Source organism: Ovis canadensis, chromosome 4 (assembly GCF_042477335.2).
Source record: "Ovis canadensis isolate MfBH-ARS-UI-01 breed Bighorn chromosome 4, ARS-UI_OviCan_v2, whole genome shotgun sequence".
NCBI classification, from domain to species: domain Eukaryota; kingdom Metazoa; phylum Chordata; class Mammalia; order Artiodactyla; family Bovidae; genus Ovis; species Ovis canadensis.
The window spans coordinates 30,637,137-30,660,398 of record NC_091248.1 but is presented as its reverse complement, the minus strand read 5'-3'; the positions used below and the strand labels follow the sequence as shown (position 1 = coordinate 30,660,398).

The 23,262-nt window shown below is 48.5% G+C and overlaps 1 protein-coding gene across 50 annotated transcripts in view; it reads left to right on the top strand.

Moving 5' to 3' along the window:
- The window catches only part of ICA1 (islet cell autoantigen 1), a 165,401-nt gene extending 144,310 nt beyond the window's left edge, over window positions 1-21,091 (top strand). For 32 of the 50 annotated variants that reach the window (XM_069587524.1, XM_069587566.1, XM_069587540.1 and 29 more), the window contains 3 exons: window positions 6,134-6,403; window positions 18,010-18,099; window positions 20,254-21,091. In XM_069587524.1, the coding sequence (XP_069443625.1) occupies window positions 6,134-6,403; window positions 18,010-18,099; window positions 20,254-20,375 (482 nt within the window). In that variant the 3' untranslated portion in view covers window positions 20,376-21,091. The remainder of the gene's footprint in view (window positions 1-6,133; window positions 6,404-18,009; window positions 18,100-20,253) is intronic. The other 18 variants (XM_069587552.1, XM_069587558.1, XM_069587550.1 and 15 more) reach the window with 1 other exon arrangement.
- The last annotated feature ends 2,171 nt before the right edge of the window (window positions 21,092-23,262 follow it).

Sequence of the window (23,262 nt, the reverse complement as noted above, 5' to 3'; positions counted from 1 at the left end):
GTGAAAGTGGAAGTGTGAGTCTTCTCAGTCATGTCCGACTCTTTGCAGTCCCATGGACTATAGCCCGCCAGGCTCCTCTGTCCATGGGGTTCTCCAGGCAAGAATACTGCAGTGGTTGCCATTTCCTTCTCCAGGGGGTCTTCCTGATCCAGGCATTGAACCCAGGTCTTCAGCATTGCAGGCAGATTCTTTGCCATCTGAGCCACCAGGGAGGTGTTGGAGGAGACTGCAGTAACTGCAGTATCAAGTGAAGACTGACACTGTTGGAGTGTGCACAGACTTGAGGCCAGGGAAAAGCCTTGGAAGATGAATGATTACAGATGCTAGAGTTGAATAATGCTGGGGGTGGAGCAGGCTTCCCAAAATGGGGAGAGCACAGTGGGGGCTAATGTCGCAAAGGAAGAGGGGTACAGGAGGAGGCATAGAGTTGGAGGCCAAGCAGTGAGAGCTGGAGTATGTCACGTGTGCTGGCCTTTATGTTTGTAGTTGTATCTGTGATTGGGTTACTGGTAGGAAAGTAAACATGGAGACTTGAGGAACTAGCAAGGGCATGAAGGGGGCTTGGAGGCATATCTGTGGATTTGGCACCTGTGATCTCCACCACCTTTGTTCATTCTTTAAGACAAAGGCAGATAGCCTTTGTGGCTCAGTGGTAAAGAATCCACCTGCCAGTGCAGCAGATACAGGTTCGATTCCTGGTCCAGGAGGATCCCACATGCCGCAGAGCAACTTAGCCCATGCACCACAACTGCTGAGCCTGCACTCTAGAACCCGGGAGGCACAAGTTCTGAGCCCACGTGCCTAGAGTCTGTGGCTACAACAAGAAAAGCTACTGCGGTAGAAGCCTGTGCATTGCAACTAGAGATTAGCTCCTGCTCGGCCCAGCTAGAGAAAAGCCCACGCGGCAGAGAAGACCAAGCCAAAAATAAATAAATAAAATCATTTTAAAAAGAGACAAAGACAGGATGGGGCTCAGAAAGCCAGGACTGGTACTTGCTTGTCTGCAGGGGTAGAAGCTCTGACTCCAGCTGTAGCTCTCACTGGCTTCTTATCGTATCTAGCTATGTTCTCATTTTCTCACTGTTGAGTTGAATTATTTCCAGAGAAAATGATAGCATGATTCTTAAGAGCCGACTGACTAGGGTTATTTTTCAAGTCTTGACTTGTCCGGTTACAGACCTAAACCTGAACTTTCTATTGGTAATTATGTTTTTCTTACAAGTGATGTATAGTCATTTCAAGCATCTTAATTATCAGGGCAATAATTGGGAGGTTTCTCTGCTTTCTGGTTCAAGTCAGTGTCAGTTTCATTGCTTTCAGCTAACAAGTTTTCTTAAAAGAGAAAGTAGCCACAGTATGCTGCTGCTGCTGCTAAGTCGCTTTAGTCGTGTCCGACTCCATGTGACCCCATAGACGGCAGCCCACCATGCTCCCCGTCCCTGGGATTCTCCAGGCAAGAACACTGGAGTGGGCTGCCATTTCCTTCTCCAATGCATGAAAGTGAAAAGTGAAAGTGAAGGTGCTCAGTCGTGTCCGACTCTTCACAACCCCATAGACGGCAGCCCACCAGGCTCCTCCGTCCATGAGATTTTCCAGGCAAGAGTACTGGAGTGGGGGTGCCGTTGCCTTCTCTGAACAAGTCTTCTTAAGAGAGAGAATAGCCACAGTATAGCCTGCTGTAACTGCTAAATAACCAGGACACTAAGTAACAGGCCACATTCAGTGGTCTTGTGTGTGTGTGTGCAGGTATGTGCATACTCAGTCATGTCTGGCTCTTTGTGACCCCTTGGACCCTCCAGGCTCCTCTGTCCATGGGATTTCCCAGGCAAGAATGTTGGAGTGGGAGGCCATGCCCTTTTCCAGGGGATCTTCCCGACCCAGAGACTGAACCCTAGTCTCTCATGTCTCCAGCATTGGCAGCTGGGTTCTTTATCAGCTGAGCCACCAGGGAAGCCCCCTTTCAATTGAAGACCTCTATTCAAAACCAGTTCTGGACAACATCCTCCCCATGCGTCCTTTTTTCATTTAGTCACTAAATTTGCATTGGATGGGATAGATTATTAGTCAGGAATCATTTAGTTGGAAGTAACAAATTCTTCTTTGAACAGTTTAGCTGTAATATGAAAAGAAAATAGAAGAACGTATGGATATTGGTCCATGTAGCTGAGGATACACAGGGGTGGATTGACTTCAAGAAAGGCTGGATCTGTCTGGATTAGGAGTGAAGTTTGGAGGAGAATGGATACATGTATATGTACGGCTGAGTCCCTTCACTGTTCGCCTGAAACTGCTGCTGTTGCTGCTAAGTTGCTTCAGTCGTGTCCGACTCTGTGCGACCCCATAGACGGCAGCCCACCAGGCTCCTCCGTCCTGGGATTCTCCAGGCAAGAACACTGGAGTGGGTTGCCATTTCCTTCTCCATCGCCTGAAACTATCACATTGTTAATCAGCTATACCCCGGTACAAAATAAAAAGTTTTTAAGAAAGAGTGTTGTCAGGATTCTCTAACCTCTAAAGTTTCCATCCCCGTTTGGTTCCATCATCACTGAGAGCCTCAACTCTGCATCCCTAGAACTTAGAATCCCAAAGAAGAGAGCCTGTCTTCCTCCTAGCTTCCATATTCCAAACTCAGGGAAGCCCCTGGCTTGTGCCCACCCCTGAGCCAGTCACCATGGCCCGAGCAATGAAGAACTCTACTGAGCCTAGGTCACGGGTCCACCTGGGATGAAGTGGTGAGGCATCTTACGTGGTGTCTCACCAGGATGAGGAGGAGAAGGGGTCTCCCCAGAGAGAAAGTAAAGAGGGTGAGGAAAGGGATGCTAAGTTAGCAAAACCACAAAGGGCTATTCTAGATACCATCTCACACAACAGAAACAGTAAACACAAAGGTAGAGCTTTTCCAGTCTGTGGTTGGTTTTTTTTTTTTTAATTTTTATTGGAGAATAGTTGCTTTACAATGTTGTGTTAGTTTCTGCTGTATAGCAAAGTGAAACAACTATGTATATGTGTGTGTGTATATATATACAAGTTTATTATTTGTTGTTGCTCATGCTGGTCATGATCTTCCCTGGACTGATGTCTAGATGAAAGCAAGGGAGGCTTTAAAGTGACTTTGGGAGGAACACACACAATTCTGAGTGCTCCCTTAGAGTCATCTCTTCCTCTGGGGTCTAGACATCGCCTTGAATTAGTTCCAATAAAGGGGATTTGGTTCAACAATCATCTGGTTTCAGTCCGGCCAGAAAGGAAACCATGAGAAAAGGTTTGGGCAATTAGGTCCAACTGAAAGGAGGAAGTACTGAGCTCTGCGAAGTGAATGTGTGTAAAAAGGGTGATGCTGAGAAAGACTGAAGAGAGAAGTGGGAAGGGAGGCTCAGATGAGTGTTGGCGGACACGCCCTGTCACAGCCAAGGCTCCTTCCTCCGCTTCCAGTGGCGAGGGCCTCGTCTCTCCTGCCCAGCCCTTCCCACCTTGAGCAGGCCTGGGTGGCTCCTGAGTGCCCCCGTCACCACAGAACCATCTCGGAAGCCGGCGTAATAAAATGCCATCTTCCTCATCTTCTCACCACCACACCCACAGGCCAGATATTGGTGCAAAACCTCTGTGATAACACAAACAGAAGAATGCTGAAATTAGACAGTTGTCCAAATATGGTGATCCTTCGCCTCTATTTTTAAACCACAGTGATATGAAAGTGCCTGTATTTCTCCTCCCCCGCCGGCCGTGTATAGACAGTCTGCTTGGCACACTCCAGATCTCCCCAATGTTTCTATAAAGTGTGGTTGCAAATAGATCCAATAAAACCAACGGAGATAAGAGCTTTATTTAATTCACAAGTGAAGACTTTAAAAAAGTATCTCATATATTTGAGGAAAACCTCTTAATCTCACTGTGTCAGTATCAGCATTAAAATCTAGCTCAGAGAAAATATAAATCATGATTGTTCCTTCTCTTCATAACTTACAACAGAAATGTTTATAGTTTCCAAGTGGCAATTAGATATCACAACAAAGCCAGAGTTAATAAACCTATCAGTTCTTAGTTTTTAAACTGTGTAGAAAACTCAACGAAAGGTTATAGGATTCATGATAATTAACGCCTCCGCTATGCTTGTGCTCACCATTTAGTATTTTGTCGGTGTTCATCTGGTAAGAATCAGTCTCTTCTTTAAAGTCTTTCCTCTGGACCAGCAGTGAGGTTTAAGATATATTCCTTTTGATCTTCCTGAGGATATTCCAAAGTGGACATTATTAACATTATAATTTTACAGATGAAAAAACAGAGGCCCAGATGGGGTAAGGATCTCAAGCGAGTCACACAGCAAGGAAAGGGTGGTCCAGCGTCCACTCCTCTGGTCCAGCCAACCCTTCAGGGCTGCGTCTTTGGCCTGTGAAACTCATCCTTGACTGCTTTGCCCAGTTTCCCGTCATTTTCACCGCTGCCCTCAGGCAAACCAGATCCACCTTTTGCTTTGCTTTATGCAGTTGCAGTGCCCCAAAGGAGACGGGAAGAGGACGTCTTTCTTGGTCACTGTTAGACTTCCTGAAACCTCTGCTCCCCGCTGCTTGCCCCACTTACACTAAAGCCAGTTTACTGACACTGGATGTGGTAAAGGAAAGTACAGCTTTTATTGGAGGGCCAAGCGAGGAGGATAAGCAGTTCATGCTCAAAAGGCCCAAACCCCATGATCCCTTTTAGGGAACAGGTGTGGGTTGCAGGGCGCCTCTGATCATCCTCTCTGCTGGGTCAGTCTGGGCTGTGATGAGGCTCCCCTCCTCAGGCCAGATGGCAGGGCAGGCTGCCATGTAGTGCTTCAGCTGTGGATGCAAGGCTTCTGTGGGAAGATTCAGGAAGCTACAGTAACCAGAACTAAGATCTCCAGCATGCCTTCAAGCCTGGCTTTGTTTCATATCCAAGAAATGTATTGATAGTAAGTTTGTTATTTTAAGGAGACACCAAAACTCTATAGAGTTTTTATGGAAACTATTTGAGCTTCCCTGAGGGCTCAGCTGGTAAAGAATCCACCTGCAATGCAGGAGACACAGAAGATGTGGGTTCGATCCCTGGGTCGGGAAGATCCCCTGGAGGAGGAAATGGCAACCCACTCCAATGTTCTTGCCTCGGAAATCCCATGGACAGAGGAGCCTAGTGGGCTGTAGCCCACTAGGGCCCAGGGGGTCACAAAGAGTTGGACATGACTGAGCACATATCCATGCATCCATTTCAATGCAGTTCTACTGATGCTCAGAAATTGGACTTGCTTTGAAGGAAAGAAAATGCGGGCAAACTAAATAAGGATCTGCTTGCTCCACTTGCACTGAAGCCAATTTACTGACACTGGATTACAGCATTTATTGGAGGGCCAAGCAAGGAGGAGAGGCCGCTCATGCTCAAAAGGCCCAAACCCCATGATCCCTTTTAGGGAATAGGTGTGGGTTGCAGGGTGCCTGATCAGCTCAAGTACAATTGTCTGATTGGGTGATGGTGAGGTAACAGGGTGATGTTTCAGGAATCTCAGTCATCATCTGGTTCCAGCCTGTCTAAGTGCTGGTGGTCAGTATGTAGCTAACTTCCTCCACTGGGTGGGAGTTTTAGTATCTACAAAACAACTCAAGGATATGGCTCAGGATATTATCTATATAGCCCTTGAGGAGAAACTAAACGTCCTTGACTTTGTTTTATGACTAAGCTATTATGATTGGGTTGACCAAAAAGTTGTTCAGGTTTTTCTGTAAGACGGTATGGAAAAACCCAAACAAATTTTTCGGCCAACCCAGGGTCTCATTTCATTGTTCTTTGTTTCTGTTTCATTTTTGTGTTTTTTTTTTTTTACTTCTCTGGTTAAATTTGCTCTTTGGTGCTCTGGGAAGGCCTCGGAAGCTTAAACTTTTTTACAAGCAAGAGGCTTGGGGGCCATAGGGGGAGAGGGCGTGTCTGTCAATAGGAAGGCCCCATAGGATCGTGCTTGCTTTCAGTGGGAAATTTCTGAAGTTCTGTAATAGGGTTAATTTATATTTTGATTAACTTTTTAAAAAATCTAGCTGGTCTGTCTCAGCCCAGCCCCTACTACATCTGTTCCCTAGAAGCCAAGCCTGTGGGAGTGATGTGTTTTGTGCTCTGTTACTTCAATCAGCTTGCCTGGGCCCAATGGCAGGGACCCCCGAACCTGAAGGTGCTGACAAAGATGACCTGCTGCTGTTGAGTGAAATCTTCAGCGCTTCCTCCCTGGAAGAGGGCGAGTTCAGCAAAGAGTGGGCGGCTGTGTTTGGAGACGGTCGGCTGAAGGAGCCAGTGCCCGCTGCGGTCCCGGGAGAGCCGGACCCCAGGCCCCAGGCAGGCTCAGGATTCCTTCCTTCACAGCTTCTAGATCAAAACATAAAAGACCTACAGGCCTCGCTAGAAGGTACAGACCACAGGGATTGTAATGGGGGTGGGGGGGGGGGTGGGGGTGGTGATATATTGTTTGCTTTTTAATCCAAAGACCTATTTTTCTTTATCTTCTTTTTTGTGTTTTCTGATTTTTATCTTATATCCAGTGTCTTATTTTTTGTTTTTTGTATTTTTTTGTGTGTCCATTGACTTTAGCTGAAGCTTCAGAATCACATTCTAGCCTTAAGATACATATTAGGGTTTAAAATCCTCTTCTTTGCGTAATTTTCTCTCCATGGTAACACTTCCTATTAATCAAAGGCTAGAGGGGTGGTCCTCAGTCTTCCTGTCTTACTTTGGTTTTAGACTTTTTCGTGGCACCCTTGAGAGATCAGAGTGCCTTCACAGTCGTGGCCTATTCACGTGGCCATTCCTGCCTGGCTAGTACCCTAGCTGAGTTCTCCTGTATACTCGTGAGACAGCATTCCCATAGACATGGGGCTTTCTGGGTGCTTTTTCCCTCTGCCACCATGACCCACCCCTTTCTTGAGTGCGCCCTCAGCTTAGCCATTCCTGTTCTGCCTGAAACACACGGCCCAACAGAAACAGAGTTTTCACACTGATCAAGGTACCCCAAAGCTCACCAGCAGCTCACATCCTGGTTCAGAATTATTGATGTGCAGAGCAGATTGATTTCGAGTGCAGAAACTAACACTCAGGTTGAAAGTTAAATTTTTAAGTTGGAGTTTCTAAACAAACAGACCTTGAGAAGGAAACCATTTTAGTATCTGAACGCTTTTTTGCTTTTTCCATGTTTTAATTATAAGACAAGAATCACTGTTCAGAAGTTCTCAAATTGTTTTGATTTTTCCATGAATTTAGGTTATCTCCTTAATAAACAGCATGTTTATCTGGCACTTAGAGCTGAGAACAAACAGCAGAACTGGAATGATTAAGTAATTATGGGCTATTAAAAAAAAGAAAAACACTCAGGTCTTTGGAGATGAGATCATGGACGTGGCGAAAGTTGGTGGGCAAGACCAAAAGAAAATCTTTCCTCTTTTTATGAAATACGTGTTTCCTTTCATCTTCCTTTTTGAGCCCTATTTTGTAGCCATCTCGTTTATTCTCAGTAATGAGGTTAGAGATGAGAGGGATAACTGCAATCCAAAACTACTTCTCTGCCCTGAGTCTCACCCGAGTTTCACCACCTCTTTTGCCGGAACCCCAGATGAACAAGGTTGCCAGAGACCAGGTTTCACCCCCACCCACCTGTGGTGGAGGCGCTAACAAGGCGTGGGAGAGTCGGGAGAGGCAGGGCCAGAGCGGGATCCACAGCTCAAAGCTCAGGGCTGCTAGAGACCCTCCAGCCATGCTGCAGGGTGAACACCCCCCCCCCACCCCGCCCCAGAGCCCCCAGCTTTGGAGACACCTGGGTGCCTGCTGCAGCCAGGAGCAGTGGTGGCCTCCTTAGCTGGAGGGGCTGAGTGCCACTGTCTCATGGGCACCTCGGGCTGACAGTGAGAACTCAGAGCTTCACATCCTCTTCCTGAGCAGGTGGAGCAAGACCTCAGCTCAGGCCCAGAGCACTGTCCCCGGAACTCTGCCCAAGAGCTGAGACAGGGGCAGCAGCCATGGGCGTGGCATTTCAGCCTTGCCCCACGGCCAGGAGAAAGGCCCACGGCCACACTTGGGGCTGAGGAGGGAGTTGGTCGGTCACATAGCACGAGAGATGCAAGCTGGCACTACGGAAAGAGAAAGAGGTACTTTAAAGGGAAGCCATTTATGTCTCAGGCAAACAGTTTCACTGGAGGTTGCTGCCCTAGTAGCACTGAAGCAAGATTCTTATTTGTCCAGCAAATATGTATTGAGTCCTCTGGGTGCCAGGCACTGGGGAATCACCTGAGAACAAAACAGGCAAGGCTTCTGCCTTCCGGGAACTCACATTCTAATGGAGAGGAGATAATTGTGGTGCTGGAGAAGACTCTTTAAAGTCCCTTGAACAGCAAGGAGAGCAAACCAGTCAATCCTGAAGGAAATCAACTCTGAATATTCATTAGAAGGACTGATGCTGAATCTCCAATACTTCGGTCACCTGATGTGAAGAGCCACCTCATTAGAAAAGACTCTGATGCTGGGAAAGATTGAGGGCAGAAGGAGAAGGGCATGACAGAGGATGAGATGGTTGGATGGCATCACCAACTCAATGGACATGAGTTTGAGCAAACTCCTGGAGACAGTGAAGGACAGGAAAGCCTGGCGTGCTGCAGTCCATAATGCTGCAAAGAGTTGGACCCGACTGAGCGACTGAGCAACAGCAACAAAACATAATGAAAAAGCAGATCACATTGTAGGTTGGAAAGTTACCAATGATATGGAGAAAAGGAAAAGCAGAGCCAGAGCTGTTGTCGGGGGAATGGCAAAGTAGGTCAGGGAGAGAACTAAGTGGGACTCTTACTGAGAAGAAGAGGTCTGAGCAGAGACTCGCAGGAGGCCAGAGAATTAGCCGTGCGGGGATCTAGGCAGGGAAACCCCTGTGCCCAAAGGGAGGATGTGCCCGATACAGTTGAGGGTCTGTAGGAGGAGCACTCGGGTTGGGGTGAGAAGGAGAAGTGCTCGGAAAGGAGATGAGCTGGGTCATAGCTGTTGGAAGAACTTAGGAACCATCATAGCATCTTGGACCAAGGATGGACAAGATCTGGTTTACCATTTACAAGACCCATTCTGGCTGCCAAAAGTTTCATTTCCTCTGCTGAGGTTCTGTCAGGATCAATGTTAAAGGAGTTATTTTGTAACCTCTGAATTATCCTGTTTTCTTTGCATGTGTGTGTATGCACGCACCCACACGCACTTAAGTCGCTCAGTTGTGTCCAACTCTTTGCGAGCCTATGGACTGTAGCCCACTAGGTTCCTCTGTCCATGGGATTCTCCAGGCAGAAATATCGGAGTGAGTTGCCATTTCCTTCTTCAGAGGATCTTCTTGAACCAGACATCAAACCCACATCTCCTGCATTGGCAGGAGGATTCTTTACCACTAAGCCACCAGGGAAGCCCCACTATTAGGTATTAGACCCACTAAATAACCCTCGTAGCTCAGTTGGTAAAGAATCTGCCTGCAATGCAGGAGGTCTGGGTTCGATTCCTGAGTCAGGAAGATTCCCTGGAGAAGGAAATGGCAACCCACTACAGCATTCTTGCCTAGAGATCCCAAGGAACAGAGGAGCCTGGCAGGCTACAGTCCACGGGGTTGCAAGAGTTGGACTCGACTTAGCTACTAAACCACTAAATAATTCTCAGGAGAGACTCGAGTCATCTGAAGGAGCTTTGTACTTTTCCACAGATGTTGTCTTCTTATCCCTGGGTTAGCCCCTACTTCAGAGACACTGAGGTCTAAAACTGATTTCCTTTATCATGGTCAAACAACAAGAACGAGCTCTCAACATGGCACGTGCAGTGGGTCAAGCACTGCCGCAGGTGCTTTAGGTGTGTTATTTCATCCTCACCACACCCTTCCCAGACAGGCAGGCAGGCTAGCACTGATGTCATCTCCAGCTTGCAGCCTGGGAAACAGAGAAACAGGGAGTAAGTCGTTTGCCCCAGATTAGACCTCTGGTAGGAGGCAGGCCGGAGAAGGCAATGGCACCCCACTCCAGTACTCCTGCCTGGAAAATCCCATGGACGGAGGAGCCTAGTAGGCTGCAGTCCACGGGGTCGCTAAGAGTTGGACACGACTGAAGCGACTTAGCAGCAGCAGCAGCAGCAGCAGCAGGAAGCAGGCCGGATTGTGGGCCTGAGCCGCTAGACTCCAGAACTCATGCTTTTCGCAAATCTGTGCTGTTGCCACCAAGTACCACATCTCTGATGGCAAACGTGATTCCCCGACGGGCTCCCTCAGGCCTTGCCTTGGGTGCTTCTAGAGGAGCCGGAGTTGTAATGGCTGTAACCTTGGTCCTAGGCATCCCGGGTACATACAGGGACCAAGGCAACCACAGAGTCATGGAGGAGAGACGTGGGTGTGGGAAGGAAGGGTTTTGTCAACCACAAAAGTTGGATGATGTTCCCGAATTGTGCTGTTGTTCTTCAGTTGTTCAGTCACGTCCGACTCTTTTGTGACCCCATGGACTGTGCTCCGCCAGGCTTTTCTGTCCATGGAATTCTCCAGGCAAGAATACTGGAGTGGGTTGCCATTCCCTTCTCCAGGGGATCTTCCTGATCCAGGGATCAAACCCTGTCTCCTGTGTCTCCAGCACTGAAGGCAGATTCTTGACCTACTGAGCCAGTGGAGAAGCCTGATGTTCCAGAACAAATATGTGAATTTGAGATCATCTCCACAGCCTTTGCTGGTGCCCGCCGTCGCCCCTCGTTGACTCTAGCACTGTCCTGCTCAGTCTGGCCCCCACCGTTGTGGCTCTCTGGGTGGACCAGGTGGAGCTGCATCCTCGGGGTCTGAGGGTCCGCAGGACAGAGGTGGGCAGCGGTCTGGATGCAGGCGCAGACACCTCGAGGTCTTTCCCCTCTCTGCCCCCTCTGCACTGCCGCCTCCCTCATCCGCCTTCACCTCCTCGGTCTTCTCCCCTTCCTACCTCTCCCCTCTCCTCCGCCTCCCTCTCCTCTTCGGCCTCCCTTTGCCTTGGGGAAGCAGAAAGAAAAGGGGAGCGGTGGATTTCGTAAGAGAGCAATTATATCTTCCTTCCCCACCTACTTCAAGCTCTAGAAGAGCAAAACAAAGGAACTTACATTTAGAATCAAGTTGTGCTGAAATACGTGGAGTCAATTTTAGCGAGGCTTTCTAAGAGTTTCTGAAGTTGCCAGCATGATAGGTAGGGGCCAGGGTTTTCTGTGTCACCCAGTGATGAGAAATTGCACCTTCCTGAAGTCTCTTCCAGTGAGGAGGATGCGGCCACCCAGAGGTGCTGCCTGAGGCAGAGACCCGGCCAGGCCTTCTTAAACATTCTTCTCCATTCCCACCAGCATCAAGATTTAATTTAGAAACAGATGCTGATACTGAAACGATAACCATCTGCTCAAAATAAATCCACCAGGACATCTTTTATTTCAGGATCCTGCCAACCACAGTTAGGCATCTTATTCCAGAATCTCACAAACATACAGCCCTTTGTTCCTTCTGGATGTTCTTTTTTTTTCAGCTAATCCAGCTGTTGCCATCTGGGTGGGTTTCCACTTAAAGCCAATGTTATGTCAAGCTTAGCCTTATCTCAGATTCGCCTTTCCTTGACCAGAGCTCACCTCTTGCTGTCTCTGGCTTAGCCTGGCTCTGGGTAACTGATATTTCCGGGCCTCAAATGGAATAACGTGAAAGAAAAGGCTGTGGGCTGCATTTAAAGATAATTTGAACAGAGAGTATGAGCCACTGGCATTTTTATTTGTTCCATCAAAGAAGCAGCACTTTCTAAACCTGTTATGGCTCATCCCCAGGTCTTGGCTAAATTCCTGCAGAATTTAAGTGCCTCTATTAGTCCATAGAAGGAACCTCGGTGACCATCTCCTCCATCCTCATTTACACATGAAGGGTCCCCAAAGAGTCTCATGCCTTGCCGAGATGTGGTTTTATCCACCATCCACATAATGTTTAGACTCTCCTGCTGCTGTTCAGTCGCTGAGTCACGTCAGACTCTTTGCTTCCTGATGGCCTGTGGCTCACCAGGCTCCTCTGTCCATGGGATTTCTCAGGCAAGAATACTGGAGTGGGTTGCCATTTCCTCCTCCAGGGGATCTGCCCCAACCAGAGAAGAACCTGTGTCTCCTGCATTGGCAGGTGAATTCTTTACCACTGAGCCACCTGGAAAGCCTCAGCTTGGCATAAACAAACACAAGCTACACTAAACTCCTCAGCTTGGCTTCCGAGGTCCTTTAGGGCCTGACCCCGGTGTCATCACTGCCCGTACCTCCCGTGCCTTTACTGAGCATGACTTAATGACATCATTCTGCTGGGGACCATGTGTCATGTCTAAGCTGGACTCCAGGGAACCTGACTCTCCCCTCCTCCCCCTGGAGCATTCCACCCACTTCACACTCTTGATGTTCTGCTTGGCTAACTCCTCACCCTTCAGGTGCTCATGTTCAGCATATCATCCAGGGCCTCCCTCAGCAGTCAGTGTTGACTATTTCTGCTCTCCATTCCCTTTATACCCAGTACTTAATCATTCCTCTCATTTCACCTCATTGTAAAATGGGCTGAATTTTCTGTCTTGCTTTACGTTGTCACGGGCAGGGCCCGTGTTTGTGTTGCTATCATATTTCCCAAACATAGCTCAGCACCTGGAATCGAAGTTCCATAAAGACATCTGGGTGGATGGGCTGATGGATGAATGGATGGATGGCAGACAAGAAGGAAGGGAGAGATCCAACTGGCACTGCATCACTAATTGAAGAGAGAAAGTTCTGAAGACAATCTCAGGGGTTGGTTCTCCTGTGTGCTTAGTGATAGCAGGAACCCAGAATCACTGGATTTATTGAGCACCTGCTCTTCAGCCTCTGTATGCCCGGTTTCACCCACAAGCTCCCATTTTATCCATACAACACCCTAACGAGGTAGGAATTTTTATCCACCCTTTGCCAGTATGGAAACTGGGGCTCAGAGCAGGTGTGGACGGCAGGCTGGCGCCTGGCCACGGTGGCCGTGGCCTTCCCACGTTCTCCTTCATGGGCAGCCCTGCCCCAGAGCGCCCAGGGCTCCACTCACAGCCCAGCCTGGCCTTTCGCTCTCCCAGCGCAACTGCGCTCATGCCGAAGAGCTTCACTGGCTGGTGTTTCTTTGGCCCCACTTGCTGCTCTAGCTGGCCAGTATTATTTCTGGCCGATTTATATTTTCCCTTATGTCAGTGAAGGGGGCAGGATTGCTCCAGTAAAATTTTATATGTGTTTCCTGCAGACGGGTAGTGCAGTTGACGTATCAAAGGGACCGAGAACTAGGCTCGTCAGCGCTCAGTCTCATCTGCCCCCACCCTGCACCACCCCGTCTCCTGACAGTTTCTCTGAGATGGGGAAGACATCCTTCCAGCCACACCTTCCTGTTAAAAATGCCTCAGCCAACGAACACCAGCTGAAGAGCAGTTGATGGCAATTATAGGCATATTAGCAACACTGCGTTCTCTGTAAACAGCATTTTTCCCTGACAGAAGCCAAGACATTTGAAGTCTGGCTTGGCATTCCATCCGCAGTTACCCGAGTGGTACCCCTCCCCTAACGAATTCCCAAAGCAATATGAGTGAGAGTGAAACTGCAGCTCAGCTCAGTATTTGCTTAAAACATATCTATATATGGGCTTCCCTGGTGGCTCAGTGGTAAAGAATTCACCTACCAATGCAGGAGACGTGGGTTCAATCCCTGGGTTGGGAAAGATCCCCTGGCGAAGGAAATGGGAACCCACTGCAGGACTCTGGCCGGGAAAATCTAAAGGAGAGAGAGCCTGGCAGGCAACAGTTCACAGGGTTGCAAAAGAGTCAGACACGACTTAGCAACTAAACAACAATGACGATATATACATATATAGCTGGGGTCACAACCATAATATTTCCTCCCCTCATGTGCAAATGGTTGGATTGTTAGATTTATGCTTAATAGGTGTTCTGAAGAGAAATTGTGATTTGGCAAACTGGCTGTTTCTGCTTCACATTTGGGACAAAAGACCAGTGACACCCTGTGTCTTTGGGAAACTCTGAGGCCTACTTTCCCCATCCATCTATCATCTTCGTCTCCAAAGGGGCAGTGTGTTTATGCGCATCCTCCTCCTTATCCTTGGCAGCAGAGAAACCCCCAAGTCTGTAGATTCTCCATGTCGCTCTTACGGTTCCTGAGTGTTTACTGCTAAGTCACTTCAGTCGTGTCCAACTCTGTGTGACCCCATAGACAGAAGCCCACCAGGCTCCCCCATCCCTGGGATTCTCCAGGCAAGAACACTGGAGTGGGTTGCCATTTCTTTCTCCTGAGTGTTTAGGTGAGCAATATTTAGAACTCCACAGTGACAAAGGGATCCAATTAGAAGACACTGTCTTTATACAGACAAGGCTTCCCTTGTGGCTCAGCTGGTAAAGAATCCACCTGCAATGCGGGAGACCTGGGTTCGATCCCTGGGTTGGAAAGATCCCCTGGAGAAGGGATAGGCTACCGACTTCAGTATTCAGACCTGGAGAATTCCATGAACTGTATAGTCCATGGGGTCGCAAAGATTTTTGGAGAAGGAAATGGCAACCCACTTCAGTATTCTTGCCTGGAGAATCCCCATGGACAGAGGAGTCTGGCGAGCTACAGTCCTTGGGGTCACAAAGAGTCAGACACAACTGAAGCGACTTGGCACAGTCTTTATAAAGGAGCCTGCCGTTACAATCCTTTAAGTAATAGGCTTTAAAATATGACTTGTGTTTCTGGGACTCTAAAAATATGACTTGATATACAGACGTTCTATTTGTTTGTAACCATTCAGGAACATGCCCATCACATACAGCGAGGCGGTCTGTGTTTTGACATGTGCATTTATTTCTGCTTTCTTAAGGAGTGTGTTCTATCTTATACTCTGAAAAAAGACAACGATTGAACCTGCCTCTTTTCCAGCATTCTCTGGAGCCAAATGTTGTGCGTGTTTTTGAAATGGGAAGAATGATCTCGTGTTCCCACTGTATCAGCTTTTAGAGATGGGGGAGGGGTGGCCTTCCACACCTCTCACCTGCCTTTTCTCTGCATCCATTTGGATTCTTTCTGGAAGCGTGGGCCTCCCTGAACTCAGAGAGCCCAGTGGGGTCAAGGAGCTCAAAGCTGCAGGAGCTGGGAGGTGGGTGCTCTGTTTCCGAGGAGGGCGTTACTCCTTGTCCCGGCTCTGGCTTCAGATGAACCTGATCCTGACAGAGATGGGGGCCACAGCAGCTCCTTGGGAACCATCTGTGGCAGTGCCTCCCACACTGCACTCACAGGAGGGTTGCTGAGGGCTTGCGGCTCCTTGGACTCCACCCCGGAGATCCTGATTCCGTAGGTGATGTCCCAGCTGCTGGGGCAGGCACCACACTTCGAGAAGCCCTGCCCTGAGAGACAGCGGCCAGGCTGCTAGCATTGAGAAAATGTTGTGTGAGGTTTCTGCCGGGCACAGGTGGATCTTGACCCTCAGTGTCCAGGAGAGGATTGTAGGGAAAGATGAAACTGACCCAGTTAGATGCTACCTCTTTCAGCGTTATTTGGCACTCAACGAGACTGCGATTTTAACTTTCCACATTTACCACTATTTATGTGATTAGGGTTTGGAAGGAAAATGCCCATAGGCCAATTTTCTAGGAACCAGGGAGGTTATGTTACTCCTAGATTACACCAAATACTGGTCATTTTTTAAAAATGGCTTTACTGAACTATAATTTACATACCATGATATTCATCCATTGTGGGGGAACAGTTCAAGGATTTCTGGTAAATTTGTGTAGCCATCACCACAGTCTAGTGGGAGAACATTTCCATCTTCCAAAACAATTCCCTTAAAATCTGGTGCTTTTTATTGTTTGTGAAATATGTCAATAATGTGTTCAAGTACCATCCCAACGAATAGCAATACTTTTTAAACTCTATGTACTTTTTCAATATTTAAAACCCAATAAATAGGTCCCAGGCAGCCTGTTTCATTTGTCCGTGGTTAGTCTTTATAGGGTTTTCAATGTGCTCAGTGGTGAAGAATCCACCTGCCAATACCAGAGCTGCAGGAGACGTGGGTTAGATCCCTGGGTCTGGAAGATCCCCTGGAGAATGAAGTGGCAACCCGCTTCAGAATTCCTGCCTGGGAAATCCCATGGACAGAGGAGCCTTCATGAGCTACAGCCCATTAAGTGACAGAGAGTCAGACATGACTGAGCACACGTGCACACAGTCTCTATTTGTATGCTGCTTGCCTAAAAAGAAAGAATTCAACCAGTGAGTATTATGGCGTCTCCAGTGGCAAGCACTGCTTTTCCACCCCTCAAAATTATGTTTCATAAGCGTAGTTCTCATGATTTAAGAGTCCTTCGATGGTTACCTTAATTTCAACACTTGTCATGTGCCCAGGTAGTGCCCGAAAGAATATAAAGATGAATAACACACGGGCCCTGCCTTCAAGGGGCTCAGAACTCTATGAGATGAGACAAAAGTACCATCTAATCAATATTAGTTCAGTTAAGTCACTCAGTCATATCCAACCCTTGGCTACCCCATGGACTGCAGCACACCAGGCTAATCAATATACTATGATTCTAAATTCCCTTATTACAAATCTTAAGTATAGGGTAAACAAATAGTATTGCATCTTCTCATTTCTGTAGCATATGCCAAGTGAGTTTCTTGCCCCCGAAGTTGATTTTACTGCCACCAACTTGGTGACAGCTGAACTCTGCCATCCAAACATAGCATCCTTATCAGAGACAAAACTTTTTCTGTAGAAGACACTGTGACCAGAGCATCCCAGTAAAAGGATATGGTTTTAACTATTTGGAGCCCACAGTGATGCATCATCTGATGGTCTGTGTTTCACAGTGAGCATCACCAATGGACTCAGTCCAAACACACCTACCTGTACCACATTAGATATTATGGAGCACACTGAAGAAACAGTTTCTTGTCTCTTGGAGAAGACAGGACTTAGACATGATGAATTAAAGCAGATGTGCAAAGGAGTATATGGTGAAGTTCTAAATTAAATGAGTTATCCTGAGACATCCAGCACAGGCAGTAAATGCTGGGGGGAACTAGGCTTGCTCCCCACCCCACAAAACAGGACTGCTGAACACCTCTCAATCGTTAGCAACAGGAAGAGCCCAAAGGGCCTTCAGAACATTGGGTGAGACAAGATCAATGCTGTCATAAGGACATGGCATCAAGTTAAGGCGGACATTCTTCCCTCTCATATATTTGGACTGGGCTGATCTGTATTAACTAAACTTCACAATTTAAATTAGCTGTGTGGAAAATAAATAAACTGGGTCACACTGGAAATAGAGAAGACCAGTCGTTCACTAATTCAGTCACTGCATTTAACGGTGCTCACTTTTTGTGACATGGGCCCAAATGGTGCCCATTTGGGACAGAAAAGCAAGGCCCTTGATTTCCTAGGAACACTACTGATAATCTTTGGTGTGACCGTGAGATGATGTCACTTGGTAAGAAAAATGGGTATAAAATTGAAACCAAGAATGCTTTAACCTTAGCAGTTTCCAGTTGCAGTCTTCCCCCTAATTTTCCATACTTTCAAGTTGGTGTTCATTAGTCACTCAGTCATGTCCAACTCTTTGCCACCCCATGGACTGTGGCCCACCAGGCTCCCCTGTCTATGGAATTCTCCAGGCCAGAATACTGGAGTGGGTTTCCAGTTCATTCTCCAGGGGATCTTCCTGACCCAGGGACCGAGCCCCAGTCTCCTGCATTGCAGGCAGATTCTTTACCATCTGAGTCACCAGGGAAGCCCCTTTGAAGTGGGCAGGATTGTACCTATCCACTCTCCCCCAAAACATATTCCAGGTATGAGGCACACAGAAGACGGGGCCTGGCACACCAGCCTCCTCTCTCTTTGGAGGCCATCCTAGTTGAGAGCCATGTGTGTGCCTCACATGGGACAGACGAGACAGCATGGCTGCTCTTCCCTAAGATCTAACGACCTCTGGTTTTGAACATTAGGCTGGTCAGAGAGCAGTGTCAATCCTTCTCCTCCTCCATGGCCAGCACCAAAGGCAAGCAGTCCAAATGTCAACTACCCTGCAGTGAAAGGTAATAATCATTCTCTCCCCCTTCAGTGACTGTCACTTTCCTTTCCAGCGGCCTAACACTCTTCGCTTTATCTCCTTACTAATTTCCACTGGAGCACCTGGGATTCAGAGGCGGGGCTATAAGGGCTGAGAGTTGTGCATGATCCTAGCAACTAACATTTTAACTTTTTCCTGGCTTAAGGTCCTCATTCATAATTGGCTCTATCAGATCTAATGAGGAGGACTCAGACATCTGTCTGTATGTGACCGGGTGTTCTCCAAGGCTGGATGACAACAGTAAGGGAGAAAATGGCCTCTGAGACTGGGATCCTTAGCTGAAAATACCATTGCTTCCACCAGACAAAGCATCTGATTAATGCTTTTTGCAAAGAGCCAGGTGCCTTAGTTGTCAAAAAAGGGCCTTTCAAGCTTGTGAAATCTACTCTCTTTTGAGATAGCACATCTGCCTGAGGACGATCTCATCTGTCTCTGCATCTCTCTCTGCCTCTGGTCATCACTTTCCCTGTGTTGACCACAGGACATTAAAGGAAGTGTCAGTTTTGTTATCGTTAGAGAGCAGTCCCTTGATGTTCTTTTGGGTGTTGTGCGTTGCACCTGGCTTTCCCTCCCACAGTGGAGGTCTGGGGAGTGTGAGGATTTCCCTCCCAGCAAGTATAATCACCTGGCTGCTCACAGCTGGGCTACACCCACCATCGGAAAGCCCCCCCCTGGGGAGGGGGGAGGTGGGGTGTATTTCACTGGTGCTATCACTAAGATATCTTGATATTCTCTATCAAGAACAGACTAATCCTCCAAAATCAGTCTTGCTCCATACAGTTTCTTTGTGTGACCTCCTATAGGACTAAAGAAAGACAAGTTATAGCCCCTTAAAAAAAAAAACCAAATTGTCTCCCCCACCTCCACCAAGCTATATTGAGCTCTCTGTAAAGTCTCAGTTTATCATATCAAAATAAACCAAGTGTTTTAGGGGCTAACTGCACGCTGTGAAATTAATGTTACATAGTAACAGCTTGCATATTACTAACTACGCTTGTTTCCAATAGCTTATCTCTATAATAGATGCATTGTTGTCTCATTATAAAGTAATATATTTACAAGAGACTGGAAAAAACGATAAAGGGAGGAAAAATCAGAACTATAAAGGGATCAGTACACTGTCTTTATGTTTAAGTGCCATTTTAGTGAAAAAATCAAAGACCCTGTGTATGTTGGCATAATCTCATCAGTACTCACCACCACACTATTCATAGAAGCACTTTTAGCAACTTGTCCTACCAGTATTTTTCGAGATTCTCCTCAACCAGATGGCAAGCACATTCCTAGCTGCTTTTGGTTAGAAGGATAACCTGTCAGACATTTTCTTCATGTTTTTGATGGTCCCACCTGTTGGAGAAAGAAAAAAAGCATAGGTCATCCAAGTCAATGAACTTAGATTCTCATGTGGAACAATTTATATAGAGAAGAGCCCCCAACTTCTTTGTAAATCTCTTGCATCGGGCACTCTTTTGAAAATGCTTTCCTCATCTGGAAAATAATTGGACTCTGTCATCATGGCATTCAAGAAGTTAGGGCAGGTGGTTCGGTAAAAGAACACTTGAAGGCAAGACTCTATGGAGCATGGAGGGTGAGGGGCTTGGGGGCAGTTTAGAGCCCAGTGGGGAAGGGGAGGCATGTCTAAGCCCCCCTTCCTCTGATGGGAGAGGGTTAAAGAAGGCTGAAAAGAGTAGTCACCCTATTTCTTTTGACCTAGCAGATTTGAAGATTCCTCCAAGGGACACTGGAAGGCACCTTACTTCCTGAGTCATTCAGTCTGGTTTCTCAAATGACTGCTATTTCCTGGTAGTGCTGAAGCACAGGGTCTGGGGGTTCAGGCAGCTCTGTGGGCCGTGGCCATCTGCTGGGTAGGGGTGCCGATTGGGGATTAACACAAGAGCTCACTGTTTGTGCAGATTTATAAAGGCCATGGTATAGAAATGTTACTCGGCCAACCAGCCAACAATGGGGCATGGAATATCCTAACAAGGCTTAAAGACCAAAAGCAGCACGGTTTGTCCAACTGAGCGTCTTCCCTCTTGAAGATGCTCCCGGCCCTGAAGCCTGGCAGAGATGGGAGTTAGCAAGGAGGCTGTGCTAATGTGTCCTCTTCTCTCCCCAGAGCCTGCCAAGGCCTCCTCAGACCTGACTGCCTGGTTCAGCCTTTTTGCTGATCTCGACCCACTATCAAATCCTGATGCTGTTGGGAAAACCGATAAAGAACATGAATTGCTCAATGCATGAGTCTGCTGCCTCCGTCTGGGAGGGAGCCCACAAGTGGCTCCAGATCAACATGCCGGGGGGCTCATGGATGTAGGAAGTGATCAGTATGCTGTTTTAATATTTACGTGCCATTTTAATAAAATGAAAGGGTCAAAGGCCCTGTTTATATTGGTAGAATTATTTACTCTCATTTGGTGTAAAGGTTTCCGTGTGTCCTCTACACAGACCTGACAGTGATGGTCTAGGAGCTGTGTCCAGGCCCATCAAGCTGACAACTCCTTCTGCTGACTGCTGCTGTGTCACCGGGTTGCTACAAGGTCCAAGTTCACATCAGTGTTAGGTTGAAAGAAGGTGTCCTCCAGCCTCAGAGGCAGCGGAAGTCTTAGGAGGCTTAAATGCCTCCTTTTGTACCCCTGGCCCATGTCCCTCTTAGAGGGGGGCTGCAGGGAGACTGCCTCTTCCTGCCCAGCCACCTTCCAGCAAGCTACAGGTGAAGCTCCAGCCAACCAAAGACTCCCCTGACCTTGCCTCCTGGGCCGCGGGTTCTCTCATGGGCAGAGGGACTGAGCTGGTCAGCGCTGCACAAACTTGTCTGTGGAAGCCAGCCATGTCTGCAGATCTCAGCTCTCCAGCCCTCTCCTTGGCTGGAATTCAGAAGCATGTATTTCTGGAGCCCCGTGTGACATTAACTGTTTTGTTTTTTTTTAATTAAATGGAAAAGATATTTGACACGCAAAGTTAATGAGTCTGTTGGGGAGAAGGGGGGACTCAGGTGGGGGTGCTGTAGGGTGGGGGCTGGAGAGAGAGGAAAGAGACAGGTCCCACCTGGATGAAACTGCCAATATGACCCAGACCTCCCCCAGATACTGCAGTGCAGGCAGCAGGGTGGACCCTTGGCTTACAGGGGGGAATAGCAGCTTTGCACGTGGGCACAAACCCCTGAATATTTGAAGGACTGAAGCTGAAGTTCCAATGCTTTGGCCACCTGATGCGAAGAGTTGACTCACTGGAAAAGACCCTGATGCTGGGAAAGACTGAGGGCAAAAGGAGAAGAGGGTGGCAGAAGAGATGGTTGGGTAGCATCACGAACTCTGGACAGGAGTTTAAGCAGACTCTGGGAGATAGTGCAAGACAGGCAAGCCTGGCTTCTGCAGTTCATGGGGTTGCAAAGAGTTGGACGCGACTGAACAACCCAAAAGCGACTCAGGCCCATCCCAGTCAGAAACTCCCGGGCTAGGGCCTTACCTTCCCTCCCACGTCCCAGGTGACGTGCTGAGAGTCCACACAGAAGCCAGCCCGCCAGGATGCGCGCCCGCGGAGGGCGCGGTGGTGGTGGCGGGGGGAGGTCGGGTAGAGTCCGGGACCAGCCCCGCGGCAGTTCTGAGCTCAGCTAGGCTGGGAGGCGTCCTCAGTCCCGGGGCCGCTTCTCCAAGGGCACAGAGGCGCTGGGCCTCCCTGCCCCAGGGTGCCCGGCCCCAGCAGCAGCCCCAGCGGAACAGCCTGGAAGCCGGGCTGCGGGCAGCCCTGCCTGCGTGGCTGGAGGAGACACAGGTAAGACGGCGTCTGGCCTTCGGAGCATGCGCGCGGTGGGTCCCCCTTTGCTCGCCTCTAAGCCGGAGCAGCGTGGCCGGCCATCGTTTTTGTTAGAATCTCATTTAGCAGATTCCTCAGCCTGGCATTTGTGGCCTTTGAGGAGACGAATATACTGCCCCAGGGGCCCCACCTCGCTTCCCCTATCCTCCCACCCAACACACACGCAGGAAGGCTCGCGGGACCCCTCGGACCCCCACTCCTTTCTAGGGCTGTGCGTTTGCTGCTCATGGAACCCGGGACGCCCCGTCTCCTTGCCCTCAGCAGCCTTCACGATGCTACCCGCCCCTCAGGAGCCTCCTCAGACCCCAGCTCTCCCACTGGGACGGCTCAAAGCGTAGCCCTGTTTTCCTTTGAGGAACTGCTGCTCCTCTCTCGCCCTGGCCGCCCATCTCAGAAGACCTGTGCTTGAGTCTACCACCGGATATTGCCACCCCACAAGAGGACGAAGTCTCAGCTTCCTAAACCGTCTCTTGTCTCCCCGGTGTTCGGCCCTCTGGAGTCACCTTGTAAGCACGGGAACTAATGATTGCTGAGTGAAGGCTGCCCTGTGTGGGGTGTTGATTATGACCTCCTGGTTTCGTCCTGGGTCCCATTTGTTTGCAGCTGTAAGGAGTTAAAGCGGGAGGGCTGGACCACCTCATCCAGGCTAGAGGCCCAGGGAGCTCGGCTGTTCAGGAACCCAAGGGGTGCAGCCGTTCATTTCTGTTGAATCAGTTCAGTTCAGTTCAATTCAGTCACTCAGTCGTGTCCAACTCTTTATGATCCCATGAATCGCAGCACACCAGGCCTCCCTGTCCATCACCATCTCCCAGAGTTCACTCAGACTCATGTCCATCAGTCAGTGATGCCATCCAGCCATCTCATCCTCTGCCGTCCCCTTCTCCTCCTGCCCCCAATCCCTCCCAGCATCAGAGTCTTTTCCAATGAGTCAACTCTTCGCATGAGGTGGCCAAAGTACTGGAGTTTCAGCTTTAGCATCATTCCTTCCAAAGAAATCCCAGGGCTGATCTCCTTCTAAGGATCACTGTAAATACTAACAGGTTGCATTTTTAAAGTTTGATCGGTGGGTGAAGGGGAGAGGAGGATTGTGGTCATTGGACAGCTGTTGCTACAATTTAAAAAAAGAGTTTCCTCCCTGGGTTTCTACATTTTTGCTAAAAAAAAGAAAAAGCAAAAAACCTCATTCCCTTTTCTGTCTGCAGTCCACTTGGCCAGGCTCTTGATCCCTCCTGATAGGCGTGTTTTGATCCAGGCTCACACAAAGCCCCTTCGACCACCTCTCCAGTCTAAGGAGAAGCAGCTGCTGCCTAATTCT